Consider the following 13,529-nt stretch of genomic DNA (forward strand, 5'->3'; position numbering starts at 1 on the left):
CAAGCACAGTCATTATCACCCCATGTTCACCCCACTGGAGCCTCTCTCAGAGCAGCATGCAGCTTAGCTGAATTCTCAGGAGCATGGCTTCAGACTTAACCTCTCTGAGTCAGTTTCCTCCTCTGGAATAATGACTTGATTTTGCTTCCCATGGTTGTTTGAGGTTTAAAGTAACTGCATTCATGTAAAGTGTTTAGAATGGAACCTAGCACGTCGTTGATACTCAATAAATGTCACAAATGTCATCACTGGCAGCTAAGTAGTGGGGCAGGATACAGCCCCAGTCAAGAACAATGGGGAACTCTCACCACAGATACCTAGGAAGACAAGTGCTAGGGATTTGAAGACATGGGCCATGCTGACCTTGGCCAGTCCCTCTCAGAGGAACCCTGCTCCTCATGTGGAGCCCTCAGAAGTGCCTCACACTGGGAGTCTTCCTCCTGCTCCAGGGCTCAGCCACAGCTCCCACCCCAGTAATTATAGAGGCCCAAGAGCCTGGCTCTGCTGACCTGGCTCTGGATGGCTAAGGCTGGAAGCCACAGCCTGGCCTTGCTGGCATCCCACTGCCTAGAGACCAGGCCCAGGCAACCCCTGAGTTAGGTACACACACTCAGACCTGCCTCTGCTCTGTCTGTCCTCCAGGATAACCTGAGTGACCTCATCCGCCTGCTCCCCAGCTTCAGATTGCCCGTGGTCCAGGATCTCAAATGCATTCTTGCTGGGTCCATTCCTAAATCTCAGTTGAGTTTTCTCTGTATGCAGAGCATCCATGCTCAGTATACCCTCCCTATAAATCAGATCATTAATGTCAGCACATAAAGATGAGGTCCCCAGCCCTGAGTCTCAGCCCCTTATAAAAACACCTCCCAACCAAGAGTCCTGCCCACAGACCCCAACAGTGCTGGAGAGGCATCACCATGGGAGCCCAGAGAGTCCTCTCCTCCCCACCACTTCTCTCTGCCCAGAGTGGGCGGGGCCGGCAGCCAGGCCTCTGGCCTGTGGTTCTAGTCTATCATTTGGGGCTGGCTTTCCTGGAATCAGACTCAGCCTTAGCAATTTGGGGACTTTGCACAGCCACTCCTTTCTAGCTTGGCTGCCTGGGCCCTGTCCTGGCCCAGCAACTCTCCAGCCCACCAAAGACCAGGGAGAAGGTAGTCACAGCCTTACCCTGACCCTCAGAGAGTGTGACTGGTATGGCCACTGATACAGGATAAGGACAGGGCGTGGCACAGAGAGAGTGGAGAAGCGATAAGAGCGTTAAGAATGGTGTGGCTCAAGCCCACACACCCTTAGCCTCCTCCCAGTGTCCTGCTCCAGTGACTGCAGAGCCTGGGGACTCAGGCTGCCACTTCTCAAGGCAGAGGTGCATGGGAGAGCAACCATCACATTCAGCAGGAGCTGGGTTGAGTTGGTCTCAAGCCCCTATGCCCACCGTGTATCCCACGTCATCACCTCAACAACTCCCTCAAAAGAGACTGCAGCCAGTCCCCCACCACCAACACCCATGCAAGCCATCCTCACACAAGTGCTGTAAACATATGTATGTCTAAGCAATACCACCTCTGCTAGGCACAGCCCTTCAGAATTTACAAAGCCTGGCTGTGCTTCCTGCCTCCTGGAGCCTTGCTTAACAAAACCACACTTAACAGGGGAGGGCCAAGCCTTCAGAGAACTAGTAGGGGCTGCATGGAGACCCCTGGCAAGGTCTGCAGCTGGGCAGGGGACTGATGGGAGGTAGGAGGTCAGAACACCATCCCCAGCCTCCAAGCTCTGGCTAGTGTCATGACCCTGTGTATTTCATGCTGTAATGTCAGTGCTCCTATCCTTCAGTCATATGTCTCCTAGGATCCCAGCTACCAGTAAAGGACCAAGATCCAAGCAGAGCAGCACTGGGCTTCACACGGCCTTGCTGTGTGACCAAGGCCAACCCTGTGCCCTCATTGCCTTCTCTACAGCAGAGACAAGGCAGAGCTACCATCCAAGTGCAGGGTAGGCATTCTGCCCATCTCAGGGCTGGATAATCCAATTGCCAAGGCTGAAGACTGAGCAGACAGGGACCATCTCAGGCCATATCCTCTTGTTTCGCTCCTGGAGACACCAAGCCCAGAGGCTCACTGTACACCCAGGCCAGGACAAGAGGGCAGCACTAGCCACCAGCAGCAAAGTCCTGCCTTTATCACAGGGACCTGGTACTAAACCTGTCTGACCAACCAACACCTTCTCTGCCAGAGGTGAATGATATGTTGACCATAGCTATGTTGGTCCTTTGAGGCTGGAGGGAAACGGTGGCCCTACAAGGGATAGGTGCTACTATGGAGGCTGGACAGAGTGCAAGTGCAAACCACAACAGAGTTGAAAACCAGGAGGCAGAGCCAGGTACTGAAGATCATGGTTCTAGCTCACCCTGGATAAAAAAGTTTGTGAGATCGCCACCTCAACTAAAAAAAGCTGGGCATGGTGGCACATACCTGTCATCCCAGTTATGGTGGGAAGTGTAAAACAGGAGGATCGTGGTCCAGGCTGGCCTGGGCAAAAGTGAGACCCTATCTTCCAGAGCAAAAAGAGATGGAGGTATGACTCAAACAATAGAGCACTTGTCTAGAAATGGCAAAGCCCTGAGTTCAAACCCCAGTACCACCACAAAAAATAAAGTCAGGCACCTGGCTCAGTCCAGAGAATGGGGAATACTTCCTGGAGCAAGACCCAGCAGGTAGATGGAGGCTGCCAGCTGCAGCTTGGGGAATCACACCTGACTGTCCTAGGGGAAGAAGGTACAGAGGTGGGGAGAGTTCTTGAAACCAAGTGCCCACAATACCCTTGGAGTGAGACCTTGACCACAGAAAAATCATCTATTGTGGATTCAGGGATCAGAAAGGGTCAGCATTTGCCTTGAGTCACACAGCAAAGTTGGCAAATTCTGGCAAAGCTAGGAGCAGAAACTCAGCCCAGGAGACACTCAAGGTCCAACAGGGAGCCCAGTCCTAGAAGCTTGTGGCTCAGGGCAGTGTGTTGTTTGCCTCTCATTCTTATCTCCCTCTGTCCTCAAGACTTCAGGCCCCCACACCCAGGCAGAAACAAAAGCCACTTCCTCTGCAGAAGGATCAGGGGAAGGTACAAGGGGCTCCCACTCTCCAAACAGCTCTGGCCACAGCGACCTCACTTTCAGGCCAGGCAGTAATCTACAGCCCTGCAGCCTTCCTGTCCCCATTGAGAAATGGGAAACTGAGGCACAGGCCAGGGCCATAAGAGACCCCAGGCACTTCTTCCAGCAGGTCAACTGTCAGATGCTGGAGGAAGCAGGAGCAAGGGACTGGGCAGTTGGCCATGAGTCACCGAGTGCTGGCATTTCAGGATGCAGAGACTCACCTGGGTCCTGATTCTGCCAGACAGGTGCTCTGAGGTTTCTCCACAAGACAGCCTTGGCTATGGCCAGGGCAGGGTACCCAAGGAGCCGGGGCAGTGTTAATCCCTAGGGTACCTTTCCTTATCTGTAGTCTCAGTCACAGAGCTGCCAGGTCTTAAAGCTTGGCTTGGCCCACTGTGAAAGACCCTAGACCTCAGTTTCCCCATCTGTCAGCTTTAGACAGACTCAACTAGACAGAGAAAATAGGCCCAAGAAGAATAAGCTCCAGCTTAGTGGCCCCTCCTCTGCCCCAGCTCAGGGGAAACTCCAAGCCTGCTGGGTCTATGCTCCTGCTGGGATCCCTGTACTCATCACTCCTTCTGGGCTTGTGTTAGTGAACAGTTGTCATGGATACAGGTCTCAGCTTCTTTGGCAGAAAAGGACTCCCCCAGGCAAAGCTCTGCCTTTCTTCACCAGCCCCCACACTGCTCAACTCCAGGTGCTCAGTATGCCACAGGCTGAACCAAAGGGACAGAAAATAGGTCTCAGGAAGGGAACAGGTGCTCCAGAGAAGTTCTCAAATAGTCACTCACCAACCATAATTAGGGCTCTGGCCAGCTCCCTCTTGCTGGGCCTGGTTCCAGGAGCAAAATGCTGCCACCCACACCCTCCGTTTTGCTTCCATTTTACAGATGGAAGAATGGGAGCCTGGGGGCAAAGGTAGCTCTCCTCCAGGAAACAGAACTGAGAAGAGACCCCCACCTGAGAGGTTTCCTGTTTCTCCTGACCTGGCAGCCACAGGTGGGCTCAGAATGTATAGCGGGTAGCTGCTGTGCTGGTAGGAGCCTGGGTACCACATGCCCTAGGAGAACCAAACGTCTGGGCTGAATGGAACTGAAATTCATCTGCCTAAGAGGGCTCCTGCCTTGGCCTGCAGTGTCCCCAGGAGGCATGCCCCCCTCCACCCATGGCTCCTTGGGCTGGGGAGCCTGTTGCACTGAGGCAGGCCATGTGACCTTGGTTGGGTAAATGCCTTTGTTCTCTAGGTGGCAGTGGCCCCATCAGCACAAGGAGGCAGAAGAAGAACTTAGACAAGGTTTCTGGGATTCCTCAATTTCATCCAACTGAGGCAACCCTCAAACAGAAAAGAGAAGGGAGTTTGGTGCTCCTCATCAGGTCTGAGGCCTGCTGCCCTCCGGGGGTTCTCATGGGGTGGAGGAAAAGCCCTAATTACCTGATCACAGGGTGGTGCTGGGAATGAATGCCAGGGCAGAGGCAGAAGGCACTGGAGTTCCCAGGATACAGTCCAGCCCTGGTGTGGGAGGGAGGGGCTCTCAAAGGTATCCAAAGGGACAATCTGAATGGCAGTCTGAAAGAGACTGTCATAAACAAAATGAAGAGCTTCCTGGCCAGGGGCACAGCTCAAGCCTCTGATAAAGAGAAGGCATCTGACATTTGTCCCAGGTGCCTGGCCTCATCCCAGGCTTTAGATATATTCTCATTCATTCCACAGCACCTGCAAGTCACACAGCTAGTAAGCTGAAGCACTAGAACTGGATTCTGACAACCAACTCTAGACTTGAACTGTCCACTTGCCGTGGAGACTCTGACACCTGCTGCAACGGTAAATCATGCACAGACTTCAAAAACAGCATGAAAAAGAATGCAAAATATTCCAGAATATTCCAGAAATAAATTTTGTATTGATTACTTGTTGAAATGTGTTGGACATATTGAATTAAGTACATTATTAATTACTTGCGCCTATTTTTCTTTTTTACTTTTTTAAGCAAGCTCCTGGAAAATTTGAAATTCATGTGGCTTGCATTAGATTCCCTTTGGACAGAGCTGGTCCACAACATGGAAACAGAAATGTACGGGATAAATGTAAAGACCTCCCCTGCCCTTTCATGGGGTCACTGGGGCCAGATTATGAGGTTCTCAAAGGCCAGGTGGGCACAGACATCAAAGATGACTGAGCATCAGTTTCTGCCCATTTCTGTCCCAGCTAGGCCAACAGGCAATAGGTAGACTCAGTCCTTGGCACAAAACACATCAAGCTATAGTAGTTACCATAGAGATAGTAAATATTCCTAAAATAATAGTAAATAGTCCAAACTTGGGGGCAGGCAGGGGGAGGGAGTTCTATCATAAAGAGAGAGAAGGAGCCAGGCTTATCCAGAGAGGAAAGTGGTGCATGCTGTGTGTTGGGGGTAGGGCAGGGCATGAACCTGGCCCTGAGCAGGACAAGGAGGAACAGTCCAGGCAAGTGTTTGCCTAGGGCTTTCTAGGCCTTCTTCCCTACTGCCCCACACCTCTCTTAGCAGCTGCTCCCACCCCTCCCAAACCCTCCCCTCAACCCATTCACCAGAAATTTGCTATCGTGTTCTCCCATTCTGATAGTCTGACCAAACAGAGGTAGGGGCAGATAAGAGTGAACCTTCCTGATCCCACCTCTCCCCACTGCCCCTGGCAGTCAGTTCCCCTTAGAACCTCAGACGCAATGGTCTGGGGCCGGAAAAAACAAGCTGGAAAGTTTGACCATGCCAGAAGCAGCACAAGCTGAGAGAGGGTGTGGAGGCTTCTTTCCAGGCAGACTTCCTGGTAGATCTAACACTTACTCTGTTGTCCCCTTCTGTGCCATCTTGGACAAGGGCAACTGTGCACAGAAGCTTACTTTGCATTGCCTACAGGTCCCTAATGCTCTCTGACTTCTCCCCACAGGGTGGCACCTCAGCTTCCAGGCTCCAGCAGCACTGCACCTGCATGACAAGGGTTGGTGCACTTTCGAGGATGCAATGCTCCTGCTCACCAGACCAAGGAAAGAGTCTCTTGGGGACAGCCCAACCCAGAAACTGATGCCACTGGTACCAGTGGAGGGAGGGAGAGCCAAAGGGGGGGAGGGTTGAGCAGGAGTGAGAAGAAGGGAAGCCTCTGCTCTCCTATTAAGAGTTCTTCCCTTCCACCTGACACAAAACTCCATTTAAAAGGACAGCTGAGACCCAGAGAAGGGCACATGGCATGTAGTCTATGCCAGGGCTCTCTCTTCCCAATCACCTCAAGTTCTCTTAGAGTCTATCCAAAATCCAGTATTCTCTCTCTCTCTCTCTCCCCCATTCCCCCACACCCCCCCACAGGTAGGTTCTAGGCCAGCATGCCAGGTACCTAGAACTGCTCTCCTCCACAGAGAGCCCCCAGCCAGCCTGGCAGAATTTCTTTACTCCTGAAGCTACATCATTTCCACCCAGGGATAGCTCCATCTGGGCAAGTCCCTATCTCCTGGCCCCTGAGAAGTCAGGGAGGGGAGCCAGCAAAACCAAATTCCAGAACCACATCCATCCCAGGAGGCCCGGGAATCAATCAACTCACAAAAAGGGAAAGAGACGGAAACATAAACTGAGACTGGCCCAAGGTCACACACCAAGCACATTTGGAACAAATCTGGGACTAGAACCCAGTTGCTCTATCGACCTCAATCCCATTCCTATGGCTGATTTCCAGAGATGCTCAAAGAGGATGAGGCCGTCCCTCTTTAACCACAGAGGCCTGTGCCCTGCCCCAGGCCCCAGCGCCATAGAACAGGGGGAGGCGTCTTCAGGCCTTTCTAGCCAGGGCCAGCTGCAAACCGCATCCTGGGTCCTGAGGCGCAGCGGACCCGCCCCGCCCCTCCCTCGGCTCCCCGCAGGCCGGAGCCTTTGTCAGCCACGCGCTCACACACACCCGCGCCGCCACGCGCGCACACACTCGATCTCCCTGTCTCCCTGGCGCACACCCGCAAGGGGCGCACACACTCGCCACACGCACGCAGGGGGGTGGAGGCGGCCGAGGAAGGAAGGAACTGACTGGCCATGGACGCACAGACGCCCGCGTCTCAGGGAAGAGGCCCGGGAACCTGAGGCTGCGGCGGAGGTGGGGGGAAGAGGCAAGAAAGCAAAGGGACACAGAGAAGACCCCAAGAAGAGGCCGTCAAGGGTTGGCGAGTCGCACTGGCTGCCCCAGGGGTGGGACTCCTCCAATCCCAGGGCCAGGGAGGGGCCTCTGGACTGGTCCCGTAGAACACGAAGGCATCATTTGCCCAGTTGTACCTGTGCAGGGGCTCTTTTAGGGACTCCACTCAGGTCTTGAATATAGGAAGCGTGGTACCCTAAAGCTCCTTAGGGTCACTGGGGACGGAGGAGGGGGATCTGACCCTCAAGCTGGGTGGGGCACTTGCTCACCTGCCACGGTGTACCTGTCCAGGTAGTTGAGTACGTTGCCCAAACTGAGGATGGCGGCGGCTGCCCCCCGCCCTCGGCCCAGGCTGGCGGGTTTGGGCTGCGGTGCGCCGGGGCCCTTGGCAGCAGATGCGCAGCCAGGGGTACCGGTGATGCTGGGGGGTCCGGACGGAACCCGCCTCACGCTGCCAGACAACGTCTGCACCTCATCGTCAGCGGCCACGACTCCAGCGCCACCCGTGCCCCGCGTCCCGCAGCAAACGCTCCCGCCAGCCCCTGGTTGCGCCCCCCGGCGCCGGCGCCGCCGCTCCGCGTCCGCCTCCTCCTCCTCCGCGCCGCCCGCCGCCGCCGAGGCGCATTCCAGGCACATCATGCCCGCCGGGGTCGGGGCGGCGGGGGGCGCGGGGGGCACGGGGCCCAGCTCGAGCCCGGTCAGTGCGTGCGTGCGCCGCGGAGCCGCAGCTGCACCATCCCGGCTGGGCCCCGTCGGCTTCTGCGCTCCGGCTCCGGCTCCGGCCCCGGCTGCGGCGCTGCCACTGTTCAGCTAGACGCGCTGCCGTCGCCGCCGCGGCTCTGACAGCTGCGGTCCCGCCCCGCCCACCAGGCCCGCATCCAATCAGTTCCAGGCTCGGGCCACAGCCCCGCCCCGCACGTGCTGCCCCAGGGGGTAGAGGGAGCGTGGCAGCAAAGCCCCACCCGCCGGAGGGGGGCGCAGTCAAGCTGGAGCTGTGAGGCCGTGGAAGCCCACGAGGACACGAAGAGGTTTGCAGTGAGTTACACAGCTGATAGTGGGGTGCGGGAAGCAGGATTCCCCAGTACCTACTCAATACCCTCCCAGTGGACTCCTGGGAAAAGGCGTAGGGGGAGTTGTGGGGAGGGATAATTACTTGAGCCTGTGTATTTGGACAACCTGGAGAGAACGGTCTCAGATGGTCAAAACAGGGGCACCTGACTTCAGCAGGAGATCCTGACTTCAACAACTACTGACAAGCCTCGATTTAATCAGCGCAGGGAGGACTGAAGAATCACACAGTCTGGTAACACAGTTAGGACTGGTGGGGGCTTAGCCCAGGACGCAAACCTCACCTAGAATCAAAGGCCATGTTGCCCACTGTCTAGGGAAATACAACTCCAGGCTCTAACCTACCGTAGGCCCACTCCTGTGTGTGCACCCAGACCTACGCTGCCCCACAGAGCAACAGCCCCTGGCACACAGAGCTGACTAGGGCCCAAGAAAACCAGAATATTAAAAGGGACCCTCTCTTCTAAGGGTACCATGTCCCCACGCTTCAGTTTTCAGCTATGTGCAAAGTTCAGCTATGTGCAAAGTCAGGAAGCCCTGCCCAACTCTTTTCTGCTGTGTGGTGTGACCCTGCACAAGACCCTTGCTCTGTGTCCCATATTTCTGTCTAGGGGTAAGCAGATGGGATTCAGGCAGTCTGAAAGTCTATGAGCTCTGACCCATTTCAAAGGTGCTGTGGTTCTGTGAAGCTCACCCCAGCCCTCCCCCATTCATCTCTCTGAGACTTTAATTGAAATGAAAATCCCATAGAAAGTGCGGAAAACTAGACAGACTCTCAGCAATCAAATGATTTTTTCCTGTGTTTCACAGACAGGTCCCAGGGCACAGAAATGACTCCATCACCAACATGCAGTTAGACAATGGTGGGGTTGGAGTTAACCCAGGACTCTGATACCATCCTCTAGGGCTGAGAGCTCATGTCCCACTGCAGAGTCCACATCCATGGGCAGGTGCATCTTGTGAAGGTGTTGGCCACAGTGAGTCATGGCATAGCCAACAGATGACACAGCATGAGGCACCCCCCAACACACACACACACACACACACACACACACACACACTGTCAAGCAGAGTTAATCCCCAAGCTGGTGTTTCTTGGCACCTTCGAGGTGTATTTTAAATTCTGTGAAGTAACTAAAAATATGCTTCAGTGTGTTGAGTATGAATGACTGTGATGGGAGGGTTAGGAAAACAGATCTCATTCTGCCTCTTTCCAGCTTGCTGAACTCGGGCCTACAAAGTCAGGCAGAGGAAGTTCTGCTGGGTGGCCTGGGGTAGGAGCTTCATGGGGCTAGAACTGGGCCCCAGAAATGATCCTCAACTAGAAGACTATCTGGCTGTGAGATGCTGCCCAGCTGTGGAGATGCAAAAGAGGCCCAGCTATGGCTCTGCATCCTGCCCAGCCTCCCTTTCCCATCCCCCACTCTTCATTCTTTCACAACCCTGCTCAGGGGACAGTGTTGATCCCAAAGAGGAGCCTTATCTTTCCATGGCTCTCCTTTTCTACTACCAAGTAGGTCTCAGCAGGGAGAGAAAGATTTTTGAGCTTTTCAAATTTGGAGGACCTCTGAACTGCCACCAAGCAAGCCAGCCACTCTCATCACTTCTGCAGGACTCGGTTTCTTTGTCGGCCTAATGGGAAGCTGAGTTCGATGATGTCTACATAGCCTTCTGATGTGCATTCATCAGGTTTAGACCATAACTTCAAAACAAAAGGGGCACAGGACATTAATGGCTGTTACTCCAAGGGCAAGTACATTTGGGAAGTTGTGGGGTAAACATCAAGAAGTACCTTTCCTTACTGAAGGACTTCTCAGAGCCTTTACTATGAGAGTATACACTATAAGTCTCCCAAAGAGAAGTGGAGGCTGCCATGTTCCCATGTGTACTTGACCACAAAACATTTTTTAAGATGTACATTCTGCAGAAATTGTCCCAGAATGTACCTGCCTCCCCAAGGTGAAAAATTAGAGTTCAGTGCCCCTTTCCTCTGCCCATCTCTCCCACATAGGAGCATCTCTGGACTCAGGCCTTGGTTGCAGTCCTTCTCACTTGGCACACTCTGTCTTGGCAACTGTCACCCATGCCTAGGGTCTCAGTGATCAGGCATGTGCTCATGACACCCTAACCCTCATCCCTAAGCACTAGATCCTCATGCAGTCTCCTGAACATCCCCCTAGGGATCAGACACTGTTAGCTCAGCACATCCCAAACTGAACTCATCATCCTCCCAAACCTGTTTTTACCAGGGTGTCATTTATATCTTGACAAGTGGAACCATCACCAAGCAGGACACCTAGGAGTCATTTTGGACTGCTTCCTCTCCTCCCACAGGTACAGCCTGCTGATTTTTTCTTCCAATGTCCCCATTGCCCATTGACACATCTCAGACCTCTCTGTAAGTGACTTGCACCCTTCTCCAGACCTTCCTCTGTAGTGCTTGCACGGCAGTGACCCCATCACTGCCGTGCACAAAACCCTTCCACAGCTCCCCCATCACCTAGAGATTTTTATCTCTAAGTATCTAAGTTCCTTAATGGGGTCGCCATGACTCTTCACAACCCTTCCAGATCCATGAGGTCCAGCCTTGGATCCTATGACCCGTATCTCAAAATCACTCTCCATCACACTGAACACAGATTCCCCGGACTCACAGTCATCCTATTTCCTAGAAGTGGCAAGAGTTAGGTCACTTGTTTGTAATCCCTGTCCTCCTCTCAACAGAAAAGCCTTTTTTCTAACACAGTGATGGTTCAGGACCACGGAGAGCATCTCATGAGCAACCCCCTCCCCAACCCTTTCCTTGGACTCTGCCTGAAGTGCCTACCTAGCTCACTCCTGGGGCTGGTCCTTCAGAAACTGAGCACAGATATGACTTCCTCCAGGAAGCCTTCCCTGACCCACCTGAACAACCAACCGGTCATTTCCTCCTCTGGACTAGTGATTAACCTGCATATCCCTCCACTACACCGTACTTACTATTCTAATATTGTTTGTGTGTAAGAGTCCACCACCACCCTTGTCCCCTCAACAGACTGTGAGTTTCAAGGGCCCATACCCTATCTGATTCATCCTCACGATCCAGGACAGAAGAGGTGCTTTGAGAATGTTTGTTGACTGAATGAGTAAACGACATTTAGCAGACTCAGGAAATGTGTGTTAGTTTGCATCATGTATCTCTTGTTCTGGTTGACTCAGAAACCAGCCATGTTCCCCTCCTGACCCTTCTAGAAAAGACATTTTCTCCCTGATTCACTCCACCCTCCATTAGCCTCTACCTGCCACTTGTTTTCCACCCATTGATTAGCCTTCCCTGCAGGTCACCACCCTGGTTGGGGAGATGACACCCTTTCTCTGCTCCTGCTGTTGTCAAGCTGAGGACTCCTTGGAGCTCCTCCTCCCACCCCCAGCCTGGGCCTGCCTCATGAGTTTTGCTAGAACGTTTCGTTTCTGCCTCTCTCTCCTGCTCAGAACAGATGGCTCTGAGTCCACACTAAAACAGGAGTTCCTGTTCTATCATTTGAACATTTTAAACACTTTCTAAATTACAGAAGCTTCAATTCCCATCGATCATGAACTGAGACAATCAGCAATGAGAACTCCCTTAAAGAATATCGAGCCCAGACTCTTCCCAGCCCATGGAGAAGCGGAGGCTCAAAGAAGGCCAGGGTCCTGCCTAGAATCATTGCAGTAGACACTGCCTTTATTTTTGTCATTTTTGTTCTTTCATTACTAGTTTGTTTGTTTGTTTGTTTCAGTGCTGGGGATCAAACTCAGGGCCTCAAGCATGCTAGGCAAGCACTTTGCCACTGAGCAATACTGTCAGCCTTGCTGCTTTGTTTTGATAATTAGAATTCATTCATTCTTCTTCCTAACAGGGCTCTGGTTTCCTGGTCTTAATGAAACTATAGATTAGGCATGGGCACGGGGTCCAAGCCACCCCAAATGGAGTCTCATGCACAGGACTTTAAATTTTGAGTAGGTGGCAAAAGAATAGGGAAAATGTCTGGAAACCTAATGAAGACCTCCAAATAAAGTAGCCCAGCAACCCTGGCTCTAGAATCTGCAGCCTTCCCATCAATTCTGTAAGCTCCTGATATGCCTCCAATAAACCCCTTTCCTACTTAAGGTAGTCAGTCCATTTCTGTTGCACACAAACCACAGCCCATACTAATGCGTTCCATCCAGAGGGGCCGATGCTGCCACTCAGCAACCTGTATGGGAGTAAAGCCAGGCTCTAGCAGTGATTCCTGCCAGCTCTTCTTTACAGACCTTCTTAGCTTAACAACCTCTAGACCACCCGGGCATGGGGGAAAGTCACACACTTCAGGGAATGGTGATGTAGGTGAACAAGCCAGGGCTGGGGTGTAGGTATCAATGCTCCAAGCCTATGGTCAGAGAGGAAGGAGAGCTTTTATGAATACCCTATAAACACCCCTCACATGCTCACACACCTACATAGAGATGAGCGTGAGCCACTTCGAGTACACATGCATATGGACAGGCACACCTGCCAGCCAGGGTCTAACCTGGAAACCAAGTTATTGAAGTGAGCAAGGTCAGGCTTCAGGACTTGTCTCGCTGAGCAGCATTTTCCCTCCTGTTGACATTCCCAGTAAACGAGTCCAGTGTATCTATCGGTGACTGGGATTACTCAAGTACCCTTCAGGCAGGTAAGATGTGTTGTTTATGAGACTCCTCCACTCTCGCCTGAGTGGCCAGGCTCTTCAGACCTGTCACAGAACCCATACCTGTGACCTCGGCCCACTGTGACCAGTCCCAAAAAGACAGGAGATAGGAGCTGAGCAAAGCTAGGACCTTTGTCTTCAGACAAGATATTGGTCTCCGTCCTTCCCAAGATGAGCCAGTCCCAGCGCTCCAGCTCTCCCCAGACCACTTTGGAAGATGACATCTTATAAACTCCTAGCTGAGCATCTTGGGAAGCACCACCTTGCCTTGCCCAGGAACCCAGCATTGGAGTACCCTGGATCAGAGGGCAGAAGCCCAGGTCCTCCTCTCCCCACCAACAATACACACATTCTCCTCTCCAGTCACACCACACTTCTGTGATTCCTCACGTCTTCTGCCTCACATCCTGAACTTTGTCCTGTTCCATTCACCTAGGATTCCCTTCCCCCACACCTCCCACTTTTACCAGCTCCTGGAAGGC

General features: G+C 53.0%; 1 protein-coding gene across 6 annotated transcripts in view; it reads right to left on the bottom strand.

Moving 5' to 3' along the window:
• Spns2 (SPNS lysolipid transporter 2, sphingosine-1-phosphate) overlaps positions 1-8,084 on the bottom strand; it is a 36,226-nt gene extending 28,142 nt beyond the window's left edge. For 4 of the 6 annotated variants that reach the window (XR_012438780.1, XR_012438779.1, XM_074047154.1 and 1 more), the window contains exon 1: positions 7,561-7,945. Coding sequence is in view for 4 of the 6 variants with exons in the window: in XM_074047154.1 (XP_073903255.1) it covers positions 7,561-7,930 (370 nt within the window). In the remaining 2 variants the exon portion in view is untranslated. Of the gene's footprint in view, positions 1-7,560 lie in introns of all 6 variants that reach the window. The other 2 variants (XM_074047153.1, XM_074047155.1) reach the window with 1 other exon arrangement.
• Between the last annotated feature and the right edge of the window lie 5,445 nt (positions 8,085-13,529).

This window comes from Castor canadensis, chromosome 11, assembly GCF_047511655.1.
Source record: "Castor canadensis chromosome 11, mCasCan1.hap1v2, whole genome shotgun sequence".
NCBI classification, from domain to species: domain Eukaryota; kingdom Metazoa; phylum Chordata; class Mammalia; order Rodentia; family Castoridae; genus Castor; species Castor canadensis.